Source organism: Panthera onca, chromosome B4 (assembly GCF_046562875.1).
Source record: "Panthera onca isolate mPanOnc1 chromosome B4, mPanOnc1 haplotype 2, whole genome shotgun sequence".
Lineage (NCBI taxonomy): Eukaryota > Metazoa > Chordata > Mammalia > Carnivora > Felidae > Panthera > Panthera onca.
This window is the reverse complement of record NC_138345.1, coordinates 69,335,970-69,352,388: the sequence shown is the minus strand read 5'-3', so window position 1 is coordinate 69,352,388 and position 16,419 is coordinate 69,335,970. Positions and strand designations below refer to the sequence as shown.

The window sequence follows — 16,419 nt, the reverse complement described above, 5'->3', positions numbered from 1 at the left end:
CAAAGAGGAGGGGCAGCTGGCTGGCTCCGTGGGTAGAGAGTGTGACTCTTGATCTCGGGGTTGTAGGTTTGAGCTCCACAATGGCGTAGAGATTGCTTAAAAATAATAAAAAAAAAATCTTTAAAATTTTTTTGAAAAAAAAAACTCAAAGAGGAAAACTTGGAAAAGGTTAATTCCAAGGGCAATATCTGTAGAAAACAAAAGAAGGAAAAGATAAGGAAAAAAACAGGAGAAAGTGATGGAAAAATGAACATAAACAATGAAAATAATAAAAACCAAAACAGAATATTGAGGAAGGCCAGCAGATCAGAGAACATATTTTTAACAAAAGATATTTGATAAGAAAATGAAATTATCTGTGAGAATATTTAATACTCAATTATACCTATATTCACTCTATTGTATAGTACACAGATATTCTTTACACAGAATGGAGATCATAGTGCAGACCCCTAGGTCTTGGGAGCAAGTCCACGCCCTCTTCTACAGATAATTACTCTCCTTTTGAGAAACAATTCCTGCCTTGATATTTAAGCCTTGGATAGATACTGAATGCCTAACCATGGAATGTCAAGGGACAATATTAACTGAGCTTCCTTTTATGAAATGAGTGCAATCTGGACCACCAGGTCATAAGGTTGAGTGTGCATGGCAGCAATCTATCATCAGGTAGAAATGGCATATAAGATACTGGATTAGAGCATAATTGGAAGACACAAGTAATTGCATGATGTTTCCTTCAACAGTGACCTTTCCTCTCTTTCAATCCACATCTATGGCCTTATAAGAAATTTCTTATAACTGTTTGATGGAGGATGAAAAATCCAGGACTGGTTTACAAATGGTTCTGCATTATATATTGGTACCAACAAGAGGTGGATGGTTGTATCATTATAGTCTCAATGAGAGGTGGCCCTGAAGGGGCATCAGTAGAGGAAAATTCTCTTAACAAGTATAATTTAGAGCAATACATCTGTTTATCTACCTCGTCTGGGCTGAAACTTGATCCAAAGTATGGATTTGCAGTGATTCATGGCTTCAATGGTCAGGGACTTGGAAGGGACAAGATTGGAAGATTGATACAAGATGGTCTGGGGAAAGAGATATGTGGATGGCCTTCTCAGAATGGGCTAGAGTGTGAGGATCTCTGTGTTCTATGCAAATACTCGCTAAACGGCATCATCTGAAGGGGAGGTTTTCAATAATCAGGTGGACAAAATGACGTCTCTTGATGTCCACCAACCAGCTACCCTAGTGTTTTCTTAATGGACCTATGTTCAAAATGGCCATGTTGTCTGGAATGGAGGCTCAACATGGTCTCAGTAATATCATTCTCTCACCAAGGATAATTTTGTAGCCTGCTACACGGCTATTGCTAAGTGCCTAACCAGCTAATAGCACAGACCAACACTGGCATTCTTCCTTGAAGGAACAAGCCAGCCACCTGGTGGTAGGTTGATCATATTGGACCACTTCCCCCATGGAAAGAGACATAGATGTTTTCATTGGGATAGACACGTTATTTTGGATATGGACTTGCCTTCTCTGTCTATAATGCTTTTTCTTGCACCATTATAAGTGGACTCATAAAATGCCTTATCCATTTTCATTATATTCTGTACAACATTGCTTCTGTTAAGGAATTTACTTCACAGCAAACAAAGTGCAGTAATGGACTCATGCTCATGAAATTCACTGGTCACTGAAGCATCTGACCTAATAGAACAGTGGAAAGGCTTACTCAAGATTCAGACGGTTTAGAGACCATACATTGAAAAATGTGCTGTCTTACAAGGTAAGTAAACGCTTTAAGTCAGAGAATGCTATGTGATACTGTCTTTTCCATAGCCAGAATACAGGAATCAAGAGATGGAGTTAGGAGTGGCTTTGTTCACTATGATACCTAAAAACGTGCTTGCAGAACTTTTGCTTTCCATCCCTGCAACATCAAACGCTGCTGATCTAGAGCTCTTGACGCCCAGGGTAGGAATGCTTCCACAAGGGCCACAATAATGGTTCTTCTGTTGAATTAGAAGATGAAACTTCCACTTGGACATTTAATGTTCCTCATGCTACTGAACCATCAAATAAGTAAGAGAGTTGCTTTATTGGATGAGAAGATTGATTATGATTACAAAGGAAAAACTGGGTTGATTAACTGATCAACTGTTGAAACATAGTACTCAACCCAGGATAGTCCTGAGATCACCTCTTAGTACTTCAATGTCCAGTAATAAAGTTACTGGAAATTTCAGCAACCAACCAAGGCAGTATCACTGAGCATTCAGGAATGAAGGTTTGGGTCACCTCACCAGGTAAAGAATTTAGATTGGCTAAGTGCCTACGGAAAAAGGAAACATAGAATGTAGAATGGTTAATGGATAAAAGTTGTGAATACTAACTATGGCGCCATGCCCAGTTACAGAAATGAGCATTGTAGCACTATATACACATTGTTTACTGCTTGCTACGTGTGCTTGCATGTGTGAATATATATTTGTAAATATGAACTATTTTCTTCTTTTTCTCCTTATATTACTTAATACAAGTTTTGTTGGAGGTTAACTGTAACATTTAGTGTTTAAGTAACAGAAATTCAGGTAAGGCTGTGACTAAATTTAAAGAGTAACTAAAATAGCATAGACATAGATGATGTTATTGATGCCCAGAAATGAGCACCATGACTGTTGGAGTACTGTGTCTCCTCATTCTTAGGGAAGGGTGAGAATGTCTTTGTACACAGAATAGTTGCATCTAGGGGGCAGAGAGCTATCTTGTTATTGTATAGATGCTCAAACATTTGTAGGAGCATTTGTGTGGATACTGAGTTGTCAGAGCAGTCAGTGTGGCAGTTATTTGGTCACTTGGTGTGTGCTTGTATGAAATATTCCTTTATGTGTGTATATGTGTATGTATGCATATATGTGTGTGTGTGTGTGTGTGTGTGTGTGTGTGTGTGTGCCATCTTCTTTATCCATTCATATGTCAGTGGATATTTAGGTTGTTGCTAACATCTTGGCTATTGTAAATAATGTTGCAATGAACATGGGGGTGCAAATGTCTTTGTGAGTTAGAGTTTTCATTCTTTTCAGATAAATATCCAGAAGTGGAATTGCTGGATTATGTGCTAGTTCTATTTTTAACATAATTTTTTTTTCACATTTATTTATTTTCAAGAGACAGAGAGAGACAGAGTGCGAGTGAGAGACAGAGAGAGAGAGGGAGCCACAGAATCTGAAGCAGGTTCCAGGCTCTGAGCTGTCAGCGCAGCGCGGTTCGAACCCACCAACAGTGAGATCATGACCTGAGCTGAGGTCGGACGCTTAACTGACTGAGCCACCCAGGCGACACCTATTTTTAATTTTTTGAGGAACCTTGATACTGTTTTCCATAGTGGCTGCACCAATTTACATTCCCACTGTCAGTACACAGGGTTCCCTTTTCTACATATTCTCACCAGGATTTACTTCTTGCCTTTTTTTTTATTATTTTTAAATTTATATCCAAGTTCGTTAGCATATAGTGCAACAATGATTTTAGGAGTAGATTCCTTAATGCCCCTTACCCATTTAGCCCATTCCCCCCCACCACAACCCCTCCAGCAACCTTTTTTTCTCTACATTTAAGAGTCTCTTATGTTTTGTCCTCTTTCCTGTTTTTATATTATTTTTGCTTCCCTTATCTTACGTTCATCTGTTTTGTATCTTATATTCTACATGAGTGAAGCCATATGATATTTGTCTTTCTCTGACTAATTTTGTTTAGCATAATACCCTTCAGTTCCATCCACGTAGTTGCAAATGGCAAAATTTCATTCTTTTTGATCACTGAGTAATGCTCCATTGTATATATATACCATATCTTCTTTATCCATTCATCCATCGATGGACATTTGGGTTCTTTCCATACTTTGGCTATTGTTGATAGTGCTGCTATAAACATTGGGGTGCATGTGTCCCTTTGAAACAGCATACCTGTATCCCTTGGATAAACACCTAGTAGTACAATTGCTGGGTTGTAGGGTAATACTATTTTTAATTTTTTGAGGAACCTCCATACTGTTTTCCAGAGTGGCTACACCAGTTTGCATTCCCACCAGCAGTACAAAACAGATCCTCTTTCTCTGCATCCTTGCCAACATCTGTTGTTGCCTGCATTGTTAATGTTAGCCATTCTGACAGGTGTGAGGTGGTATCTCATTGTGGTTTTGATTTGTATTTCCCTGATGATGAGTGACGTTGAGCATTTTCTCATGTGTCGGTTGGCCATCTGGATGTCTTCTTTGGAGAAGTGTCTTTCATGTCTTTTGCCCATTTCTTCACTGGATTATTTGTTTTTTGGGTGTTGAGTTTAAGTTCTCTACAGATTTTGGATACTAACCCTTTATCTGATAGGTCATTTGCAAGTATCTTCTCCCATTCTGTTGGTTGCCTTTGAGTTTTGTTGATTGTTTCCTTCGCTGTGCAGAAGCTTTTTATTTTGATGAGGTCCCAATAGTTCATTTTTGCTTTTGCTTCCCTTGCCTCTGGAGATGTGTTGAATAAGAAGTTGCTGCAGCCAAAGTCAAACAGGTTTTTGCCTGCTTTCTCTTCGAGGATTTTGATGGCTTCCTGTCTTATGTTTAGGTCTTTCATCCATTTTGAGTTTACTTTTGTGTTTGGTGTAAGAGAGTGGCCCAGGTTCATTTTTCTGCATGTTGCTCTCCAGTTTTCCCAGCACCATTTGCTGAAGAGACTGTCTTCATTCCATTGGACATTCTTCCCTGCTTTGTCAAAGAATAGTTGGCCACACATTTGTGGGTCCATTTCTGGGTTTTCTATTCTGTTACATTGATCTGAGTGTATCTGTTTCTGTGCCAGTACCATACTGTCTTGATGATTACAGCTTTGTAATATAGGTTGAAGTCTGGGATTGTGATGCCTCCAGCTTTGGTTCTTTTTCAAGATTGCTTTGGCTATTTGGGGTCTTTTCTGGTTCCGTACAAATTTTAGGATTGTTTGTTCTAGTTCTGTGAGGAATGCTGGTGTTATGTTGATAGGGATCACTCTTGTCTTTTTGATAATAGCTATTCTAACAGGTGTGGGGTGATATCTCACTGTGGTTCTGATTTGCATTTCCATGATGATTAGTAATGTTGAGCATCTTTTTATGTATCTTTTGGCTAGCTGCATGTATTCTTTGGAAAAATGTCTATTCACATCCTCAAGATAGTTTCTAATGACTGCTTAAAATTCAATCCTTTGGTAAGATCATAATTTATGTAACTATTCCTCTTCTTATAGGCATTCAGGTTATTTTCAATATTTGTTAAAATAACTGCAATGACTGTCTTCATGTAAAAGCTTTTTATGCATTTCAGGGTGTATCTTTAGGATATATTCCCCAATGTGGAATTGCTGTGTTAAAAAGTGTGGATGTTTTCTGAAAGCTATAAAATACTGATGAAGGAAATTCAAGATGATGAAAGGAAATGGAAAGACAATCCATGTTCATGGGTTGGAAAAATAAATAAATGCATCTATACTGTTAAATTGTTAAATGTCTATACTACCCAAAGCAATCTACAGATGCTACAGGTTTAATGCAATCCCTATCAAAATACCAACAACATTTTTCATAGAAGTAGAACAAACAATCCTAAAATTTACATGGAACCACAAGCGACCTCAAATAGCTAAAGCAATCTCGAAGAAGAAAAACAAAATTGGAGGTATCACAATTCCAGATTTAAAGTTACATTATAAAGCAGTAGTAATTAAAACAGTATGGTACTGGCATAAAAATAGACACACACAGATCAACAGATCAGAAAACCCAGAAATAAACCCAATTATATGGTCAATTAATCTTTGACAAAGTAGGAATCACTATACAATAGGAAAAAGACAGTCTTTTCAACGAATGGTATCGGGAACACTGGACAGCCACATGCAAAAGAATGAAACTGGAGTTTCCTTTCACCATACACAACTCAAAATGGATTTAGAAACTAAGTGTGGGTCTGCAACCATAAAAATCTTTAAAGAGAGCATAGGCAGTAATCTGTGTAACATCAACCATAGCAACATTTTTCTAGATAGGATCCCAGAGGAAAGGGAAATTAAAGCAAAAATAAGCTATTGAGCAAAAATAAACCACATCAAAATAAAAACTTTCTGCATAGTAAACAACCAAAAAAAATAAAAAGCAACCTACTGAATGGCAGAAGATATTTGCAAATCACCTATACAAAAAGGGTCAGTATCCAAAATACATAAAGAACTGATACAACTCAACACCAAAAAACAAGTAATACAATTTAAAACTGAGTATGAACAGACATTTCCCCAAAGAAGACATTCAGATGGCCAACAGGTGCTTAACATCTCTTATCATTAGGGAAATGCAAATCAAAACTACAATGCGATATCATCCCATATATGTCAGAGTGGTTAAAATAAAAAACACAGACAACAAGTGTTGGCGAGGATGTGGAGAAAAAGGAACCCTCATGCACTTTTGGTGGGAATGTAAACTGGTGCAGCCACCATGGAAAACAATACGAAGGTTCCTCAAAAAGTTAAAAATAGAACTACCCTATAATCCACAAATCACACTACTGAGTCTTTACTCCCAAAATACAAAAAACACTAATTTAAAGGGATATATGCCCCCCTATGTTTATTGCAGCCAAACTATGGAAGCAGCCCAAGTGTCCATCGACAGATGAATGGATAAAAAAGAGGTGATACACACACACACACACACACACACACACACTGGAATATTACTCAGCTATAAAAAGAATGAAATCTTGCCATTTGTAACAGCATGAATGGAGCTAGAGCATATAATGCTAAGTGAAATAAGCCTGTCAGAGAAAGACAAATACCATATGATTTCAGTCATATGTGGAATTTAAGAAACAAAAGAAATGAGCAAAGAAAAAAAAAAAGAGAGAGAGAAACCAAGAAACAAACTCTTAACTGTAGAGAGCAAACTGATGGTTACTGGAGGGGACATGAGTGAGGAGGGATGGGGGGATATAGGGGACAGGGTTAAAGAATACATTTATCAAAAAGGGGGGAAAGAAAAGAAAAAAAGTGTGGACTTCAACTTATTAATTTTAATCTTTTCAGTCTTAATTTGTTCTCAAGTTCTTACAGATGCACAATGCTTTTTCATAATCCGTAATCTAAAAAGCACTGAAAATTGAAAACATTTTCATATTTTACCTGACCTATAATCATTTAGCAGTACAGCCTAAGTAGTACTGAGGTGAGGTGATTTATGGACTTTATTTTCCCACACGGCACAAATATTTATATATTTTGCAGAAATATTAATGCATTTGATTATGGGATACTACTTGAGAGCCCACTTGGAGGGTTATGTAATTATGCAGTGTTTGTACCATATAATGCCTTTTGAAAATCCCCAAATGTCTTTCTAATGAAAGATATCCAGCCTTAAAACTTTCAGATGAGGACTATGAATCTGTACTAGTAATGTTACAAGAATACACTGGAAACATTAATTTAAAAAATCTTTGGGGGAATCTGGGTGGCTCAGTTGGTTGAGTGTCCGACTTTGGCTCAGGTCATGATCTCACAGTTTGTGAGCTTGCACTCTTTCTCTCTCAAAAATAAATAAACATTAAAATAAAAACTTAAAAAAAAATCTTTGCTCACCTCTTTATGCTAGTATTATGAGCTTAATTGTTTTAGTCCCCCCTGCAAATTCATGTTGAAGTCTTAACTCTTCAGTACTTCAGAATGTGACTATTTGGAGATAGGGTCTTCAAAGAGATAATTAAGATAAAAGGAGGTCATTAGGGTAGGTCCTAATCTAATAGGACTCTGTCTTTATAAGTATTAGGACACAGACTCACACAAAGAGAAGACCAAGTGGGGACAGAGAGAAAGTGGCTATCTACAAGCCAATGAGAGAGGCCTCAGGAGAAGCCAAGCCTGCTGACACCTAAATTTCAGAATGTAGCCTCTAGAATTATGAAGAAATAAATTTCTTTTGTGAAAGTCACCCAGTCTGTGGTATTTTATTTTGGTGCTATAGAAACTAATACAGTGGTAACATATAACTTTTATAATGAATAAAATCAGGAAAGGTATCTCTGCTTTGCAAAAACAAAACACTAACCAGCTAAAAAAAAAAAAGCAAAAAATCAATCTTTTAAAATGTGATTGGTTTTACAGTTGCAATTTATTACCGTTATCCTTCATGTTGAATTTTGCCAGAGAAGATTTGAAGCTCATTTCTTCCTCAGTTACACTGTTTCTCTCACATTCCAGTCTTACTTCAGGTATTAGCTTCTACCGTCAAATAACTATATAGAAAACTTTAATACATAGCTTTTATTATTATGTTTGCTTCCTTGTTAGAAACTCAGGGCTAATCAGAACCACCTGGGGTCTCCGGGATCCCACAGTCAATCTCTTGATCTAAGACAGGGTCTCCCTATCCCTTCATCCACCTCAACAGAGAGTAGTATTACTATTCATCTGTGTACAGGATCCCATGCACAGTTTCAGTAACTTTTCCAGTCTCTGCCATTCTAGAAAGCATATTAGAATGGAAATGAATATTATTATATCAACGACCTAGGGATTATTTTAATTTTTAAAAAGGAAATCATTAGAAAATTTCAACACCTTAGGGTTGCCTGGGTGACTCAGTCGGTTGAACATCCAACTCTTGATCCTCAGGTCATGATCTCGTAGTTCAGTTCGTGGGATTGAGCCTTGCTGTCAGTGTGGACCCTGCATGATTCCCTCTCTCCTCTCTCTCTGCTGTTTGCTCTTGCACACACACATACTCACGCTTTCTTGCTCTCTCAAAATAAATAAGTAAACATTTAAAAACTTAAGGCTATTAAAGACAATTTCAACACTTTATTTTTAAATTGTTAAAACTATTGTTAAAGAGTTTGTGTCATTTTACAAGTGTCCCTAGTGAATTGCATATCCAAAGTATTGAACTCTGTTAATGTATTGAAGACACCCAAATGGGTAAGAATCTGGGTGACTCTGGTGACAAGGATCTTCATATTCTCCACTGGCCACTCTTTCAGATTAGTAGGAAACACTTTAAGGAAAAGGTATGATTTTTGGGTGAAGTAGGAGGATTGGCTTCAGTATCACTCTCTCTATGGAAACCTGCTACAGGAAGGGGGTTTTTCTATAAACAAGAACTAATAAATGGGAGGCAGCTGGTTTAGTGCAAGCGTGTTTGCTTTTGTACTCCACAGAAACTGGGTTCCTAGTTCTTCTAAAATGACTGCAGTACTTTGCAGAGTTGTAAAGTTCAGTTTGAAGGGGTGTTGTAAATTTCAGCATTGATTGACCATCCTCTGTGTACACAATATGCTGAACAGACTGTAAATCCTGTATGAAAATATCACTCGTCCAAGAATCGTGACCCAGGTGAATGTATTCATTCTCACAACATTTACTGAGTACCAACTATGTGTCAGACTATTCTAGGGGCTTAATATGCAGTGATGAAGGCAACAAATAAAAGTTCCTGCCTTCTTAAGTATATGATTCAGAAGTGGAGTTTACTTTCCAGGGGCGGAGGTTAGATTCTAGTGAAATGGTAACTTGCAGCATGGGAGAGTTTGAGAGTCCCAGATTTGGTTTTCTTTTGATTTAAAAATAAGTTGTTGCCAACACTTGTGCAAGTAAACCAGTTCTTGCCATTCTCCTTGATGATCCATCCAGTCAAGGAATTTTGAAACATCACCATGTCTGGGGCACCGGGGTGGCTCAGTTGGTTAAGTGTTTGTGAGTTTGAGCCCCTGCATCACACTCTGCTATTAGCACAGAGCCCTCTTCGGATCCTCTGTCCCCCTCTCTTTCTGCTCCTCCCCCATTTGTGTTCTCTCTCTCAAAATAAATAAACATTTAAAAAAAAACCCACAATGCCTTAGCCTTGGAAGGGACCTTAGTTAAGACAACAGTTTTTAACTGCTTTATTTTATAGATGGAAAATAGGAAGTGACTTACCTAAGGTTACCCATTGCATTACCTAGAGATTGAAGACTAGGCCTTAGAACTCCCCTTGTTCACTTTTCTCAATCATATTCCTCATGGTTTCTGATTTGAGGTTGGAGTCTGGAGAAGCGACACTTTTCAAAAAGTACAGATGGTGCAGTGAGTTCAGGGACTGCTGTAAATTGGAGTGATTTGGTTAATCAGAAATCACGGTCTGGTAAAAGACAGTAAGATATCTGAGCTCTAATTCTGGCCTTTTCATTAAGGAAAAACCATTTAACCTGGGCCCTAAATTCTTTGTCTTTCAAATGGATAGGCTAGTTGATAAGAACATTTGCCTAATACTTTGAGTCCTTTAAGAAAATGCATTGGTGTGAAGAGATTTGCAAAGTGCCTGCCAAACAGTGCTAAAATGTTACGTTGTTATTAATCACACAACTCCATAAATACAGATATCATTTTGCGGATGGAGAAGTTGAAAATTACAGAAATTAACTACAATTTCCAAGATCCATTAGTGAAGGAACAGGGAAAGTAGGCTGGGAACTGGGAATTTTGACATTACTATTTCTTTAATATGTTAATGTTAAGTACCTTAACATTCTTTCAGTTATTGAGGTTATTATTTTACAGGAATTTGGACTTGCTGTGAACCTAGAAAGACTGGGTAGAAACAGAAGAGGAAAGTATTTTATGCAGAAGTAAGCCATGTGGGTGAAGGAACAAATAAATTAATTTTATCTGCTGTCTTTGCCAGGAGGCCGCTTTTCTGATAGGAAGTAGGATGAGGAGGTAGGGAGAAAGAGTGGAAATCCTTGAATGCCAAGCTATGGAGTCTGAGAGCCTTAGCAAGGTACTTGATCAGCGTGGTGGCCTAATATTATCAGTATTTTATTTCGTATCTGGTTGTGGATTACTGAGTCGATTGGGGAAGTGGGGCTGGAGTTTAGGAAACCAGTTAGATTGGTGTTGCTAGGGTCTAGTACGAGATGAGGGCATCTATCTAGTGTGTCGAGGAAACGAGACTTGGTGGAAAAGTGTTCGTTTCTTACTCAACAGACAACATTCAGGGACTATGTAAACTCGTTATCGAAAAAAAGAAAAGGGCTTATGAGTTGTTTTATTTTAAGCGGCTACTGTTGAGTCCTGGGAGGCCAAAAGAGTGCATTTGGAATTAAAACCAGGGTTAAATTCCTCCTGGCTTTGTCATCCTCTAATTATATAATACAGAGGAAGTCACCTACCCTCTCTTGAGCCTCGGTTTCGTTTCCTCTAAATTAAGGGCGACAGTACCTACTTGGTAGAGATTTGCGTACAGAAAATTAGTATTTTAAGGCACCTAGCAATGGCGCTCAATATTGGTTCCCGCCTTCCCCCAGGTGTCTCTCGAGCTGAGCCTGAGCAGTCAAGGACGGTCGAGGCCGGAAAAGCGGTTCTACCTGGAGACCGCGGCCGGGCACTGCTCCCGAACCGGGCTGACCTCCCAACGCCGGCTCCACCCGGGAGCACACGTCCCGCGGGATGACTGAGCATCCCCCAGTCAGAGTGGCCCTGCAGCGCGTGGCAGCCACCAACAGCCAAAGATGCGGAAGGGAAGCGCGGAGAGCGGAGAGGAGAGGCGGCGGCGCCCGAGGCTGCAGCGACCACCCCCACGCCGCCCGCCCGCGAACTCGCCGCGGGTGCTGGGCCGCGCTGGCCGCGTTTGAAGTCTCCGGCGCCGCTGCTGGTTGGCCGGCTCGGGTCACGTGCACCCAGGCAGGAGTTTCCCCGACAGCTGGAGGCTGCGTGGGATCCGGCGGCGGCTCCGGAGCTCGGCGGTGCGGCCTTCCCCGCCCCCTCTTCCCTCCTCCCCCGCCCGCTTCCGCCCGGCTTATTATCCTCCTTATTGACAAACAGAGCGGCCGCGGCGGCGACTCTCCGCGTGCATCTGTAGCCAAGCCATGGGAGACAAGAAGAGCCCCACCAGGTAACAGCGCCCGGGCCCCCGGGCCCGGACTGTGCAGGCGGCGGGGCCCTCGCGGCGGGCTTCGGGCGGCCGTCTCGCTCGCCGCCCGGGCAGCGGGGCCAGAACGGGGGCGGCGCTGGCGCCGCTGCTGCGCGAGCACTGCCGCGTGAGGGGCCGGCGCCGGCCGCCCCACAATGGAGCCGCGATGGCGGCGGCCGGAGCGGCAGCCCGGGGTGTCAGAGAGGCGGCGGCGACGACGACTGCGGCCGCGCCCGCGCCCTCCCCCTTCCTGACTCCCCTCCCACTCCTAGCTGGAGCGCGGCGCGCCGGGGGCCCGCGGGGCGGGGGTCGCGGAATTGGGGCGGGGGGCGGGGCGGGGGCGGCCGCGGGGCCCGGGCGCCGGGCGCGGCCTGCTGGTGACCCCGCGCCGCGTCGTGTCCGGGTTGTGTCCTGCAGGCCGAAGCGGCAGCCGAAGCCGTCCTCGGATGAGGGTTACTGGGACTGTAGCGTCTGCACCTTCCGGAACAGCGCCGAGGCCTTCAAGTGCATGATGTGCGATGTGCGGAAGGGCACCTCCACCCGGTGAGTCCCGGGCCTGCCCCGCGCGCCGTGGGGCGCCCGGGTTGCGGCGCAGAGGACGCCCCTGCGGCTGCCGCCCCCTCCCGTGACACTCGCAGACCCCGCGGGAGCAGGCGAGACTGAGGTGGTGGCCGCTATAGGAATTGGGTCAGATTGATTGCGACCCTTGCTATGGTTTGCGGTGAGGGGTAATTGAAGAGGCTGTAATGTTATATGCTGCCAAGAGAGAATAAATTATTTAAGGGAGGCATTAGCAACTGCGATTTAATTCGTATCGCTGGGTGTAATGCCCCCCCCCCCCCCCCCCCCCCCCCGCCTAGTCTGGGTATATTAATGTTGGCTGCATTGTTGTGTTAGTGTGTTGGAATCAAAGAAAAGCCATGAAATCCTCTGTAGGAGCAAAAGATGGAATTTAATTTCATTCCTCAAAAAAAAAAAAAAGTATCTGATTATAGAATACACAATAGGTTAAACTTCCTTTTTTATTTAGAGTCTGGAAAGGTTAGATCAAGGTTTTGTTTAGTATGTTTATTCTAATTCTCTAATATTTTATAAATAGTTGGAGGTGAGCCCAGTCACAGGGACACATTTTTACTGAAAGTATCTGAATATTTTTAGTTTGATTAAATGGCAATCTGTTAGACTCTACAAATGAGATAAAATGATCTCTGCCTATTTTCAGTCTTTATTTTATTGTAGTCTTACAGTATAATAACTCAGTCTTTCAAAAAACCACTTAAGTGAATTAAGTGGATAAAGAAAGTCATACAGGAAATTCAAAGTCTGACATTGTTGATCTGCCAACACTTTAGAGTTCCTTTGCCTTTGTAGCAAGATAGTCTTTGAATTTATTATAATCATGTGAGTTATAGCCTAATATTTAGATATCATGTATTTTGATGTTACAAAGTCTGTTAGAAACTAAATTATCACAAGAGTATAAGTATACTAATGTGATATACTGTTGTTTTAAAGAAGACCTCTATAGTGACATTAGATTTATGTATTCTGTAGAAGTTAAATTTCTGAAAATTAGATACTGGATTTTTGAATGCCATTTATAACAACTTACTAAAATTTTAAAATGTAGAGACAGAGATAGTTGGCAATAACTTAAAAGTTTATGATTTGCTTTGTGAAGCTAGTTGCTTCTGACATGTCTTTCTGTGAATCATAATATGTGTTTTGTATATTGTCATTTACATTGGATAAAATGTGTTGAGCATTTTTCATGATATCCTTTAAAAAGCAAACTTTCAAACATCTAAATTTAAGGGGATATAACAGACCATTCTGAAAAGTAAAAAAGCACTTATTTGCTAAAGTAAATGTGGCAACAGTTTTTGGACCCGTGATTTAAGTATTTGAAAAGCAGAGTATCTTTATGTCTTTGTATCAGGTTGGATTTGGTTTAGAATATATATTTGTATATCTGTGTTAATGCTTTGTACTTCTTAAAACACTCAAGCAGTTTTTAGAAAATGTGGTTTTTGGAGGCAGGAACTTTAAAGTGGAGACATTTGTTATAATCTTAATCTCTGGTACGATATTGTTGCTTTTTGTTGTTCCCTTTCTATTTTCTTGTAGCCATTAGAAAAAATACTGAAACTAGAAGAGCCTATATGTTTATTTGCAGGGACAGCAAGGAAGGGGGGAAGCTGTTGTCCTACTCCACAGCCAGTCTTGGGGTTAGAGGAACCCTGAGAAATAGAGTAGGTGGTGGCAGCTCAGAAGAGAAGAAACAGGCTGAATACCTGGCACCTGGAAGAAGAAGGAATATAGTGCACAGGGGAGTTGGCCCAGGACAGAGAAGTGGGCCTAGTTTAAAAGAGGTTTGAGGCCCACAAGGGGGCCCCTGATATTTTTTACCAGTACATCTGAGCTCTTGTAGATCCAATTTTTAGTGGTGGAAACATTACTTGAGGAGGACTCAGAGAAGCATTGTCATTTGGATTGAAACTGAAGAGGCTCTGGGCAACTCACCAGAAGTCTAAGGGACACTCTGTTCCTAAAAGTAAGTGTTCTACACTACGACCCTCTCAGCTTCTTCCTTCCTCTCTCTGAATTGTATCTTCTCTTTTGATTTTGGCCCTAAATTAAATCTAAGAGCTCTAATTTCTCTGTTACCTGTTATTTTCCAACCACTTTCTGAAATTCAGAGTGGAATCCCTGTTTGGATAGAACAGTGGAACAGGGAATTGTTAATAGGGTAGATATTGATTGCACCACAAAATACTTCCCTCTCTGGTAATGTTAGAAAAACAGGATTAAAGGGTTGCAGAACACTAGAGAGAAGCAGAAGTTTCAGGAGTTGGAAGAAATAATTCTCTACAACTGACATGTTAATTAGCACTTAGGGTAATTTCAGGGGTAAGGTTGGCGATTATCAAAGCAGGGACTGGATAGCAGCAGAGCTGAAGATGCAGTTTGCTAATGACTTGTCTGCGTGACTGACCTACGGGACTTGAATTGCTTGGGTCAGACTGACCTTTGAACTGATTCTGTCTCGAAGTCGCCAAATGTGAGGCCAAGTCTAAGGCATTCCAGACATTTGAAGTCTTTTTTTTTTAAACCTCCAGAGAAGGCGGAGCCCATGGTCTCCCTCCAGAGTCTTTACTGACAATTTTATCTTTTAAGATTCTGAGTTCAAATCTTTTATATTTCAACAGAAGACCCATTTTCTTTGGCTATATCCTTGGTAGGTCATGTTTTTCTGCAGAATAACTATGCAGTGAAATGAGGTTATAATCATAGTAGTATTTTAAAATGAAACATATGAAGTAGCTTTAGTTCCTAAATTTTGATCAATTATAGCCTTTAAATTTATGCCATTTCTATGTTTGGATTTCGGTTTTGTGCTTGCTGACCTTAATTAGTTTAAGTTTGATAAATCTCTTTTTTTATCCAGAATCTAAATAACTAGATAGTTCAAGCACTTGAAGTTTTCTGCATTGTACTTTTGTGAGAGAAGCAGTGATAAATGTCAAACTGACAGGAAACATTTAAAAAAGAAAAAGTTGTGGTGACAAATTACTGTGAAAGGCACTAAACAGTCTCCTTCATCTTTATATCTTCATCAAGTACTTATAAGGCAATAAGTGTCTCACATATAAACCTAAGAAACTTTAAGAAATTAAGAACCAATCTAAAGCATCAGAGAAAGTGAAATATTTAGTATAGTGTGTGAAGGGTAGTGCAGTCAGTGTATGATGATTGAATTAGAGTAGTATCTTCTTGCCACTTCATATAGGAATGGAAATTACTGCCTAACTCAGGTGGCACATACTAAAAAATGAGAATGATAGAGCTATTTGTTTTGATTTTGAAGTGTGACCTAAATGAAAGCATATAAAACACCCAAGTCCATAGCAAACTTTTAGGTAGAATTTAAAGTATAACAGGTAATGTTATATTTTCTCAGGATAAGTTGTAATAGCTCTCTTAACGTTTTTGAGAGATGTTATTTTATGGAACAATGAAAAAGATTTTAGAAGAAAGAGTTATACTAGGTTTCTGGTGACCTGTGTTCTTAACTCATTTCAACTACTTTGACGTTCAGCAGTGTTTACTGAGTGTCTCGTTTTATACAAGGGCTGCGCTAGGTATTTCTGAACACCGTAATATGGTCAGGATCTGACTGTTGTTAAAAAGATTAATTATTTCAGCTTCTATAAAATAGAAGTAAATTGCTATGATTTATATTCTGAAGAAATCTAAAATAAACCCCAATTATCTGATAAAAATCTTTTCAGTATTATTGTTGTCATATTTGCTTTCTGTCTTCTAATTTGAAATTTGTCACAGATTCTACTACTCTTGGTGTAGGAATGGGAGAAAAAAATTGAGGACCATAAAAGTCAGTTCATTTTTCAGAAATTCAGAGTTCCCAAGCCTCCCTACCTGTCT

At 40.1% G+C, this 16,419-nt stretch overlaps 1 protein-coding gene and 1 long non-coding RNA gene across 12 annotated transcripts in view; one reads left to right on the top strand and one right to left on the bottom strand.

Moving 5' to 3' along the window:
* LOC145715616 (uncharacterized) overlaps nucleotides 1-11,546 on the bottom strand; it is a 71,775-nt gene extending 60,229 nt beyond the window's left edge. Inside the window, exons 1-2 of one of the 2 annotated variants that reach the window (XR_014137948.1) lie at nucleotides 11,234-11,546; nucleotides 10,002-10,164 (exon numbers count right to left, since the gene is read on the bottom strand). This is a non-coding gene — a long non-coding RNA (uncharacterized LOC145715616). The remainder of the gene's footprint in view (nucleotides 1-10,001; nucleotides 10,165-11,233) is intronic. The other variant, XR_014137947.1, reaches the window with a different exon arrangement.
* Nucleotides 11,477-16,419, top strand: part of YAF2 (YY1 associated factor 2) — an 82,198-nt gene continuing 77,255 nt past the window's right edge. For 3 of the 10 annotated variants that reach the window (XR_013556780.2, XM_078449944.2, XM_078449943.2), the window contains exons 1-2: nucleotides 11,477-11,955; nucleotides 12,391-12,516. Coding sequence is in view for 5 of the 10 variants with exons in the window: in XM_078449944.2 (XP_078306070.2) it covers nucleotides 11,511-11,955; nucleotides 12,391-12,485 (540 nt within the window). In the remaining 5 variants the exon portion in view is untranslated. Of the gene's footprint in view, nucleotides 11,956-12,390; nucleotides 12,517-14,149; nucleotides 14,528-16,419 lie in introns of those variants that run through there. The other 7 variants (XR_013556783.2, XR_013556781.2, XM_078449946.2 and 4 more) reach the window with 5 other exon arrangements.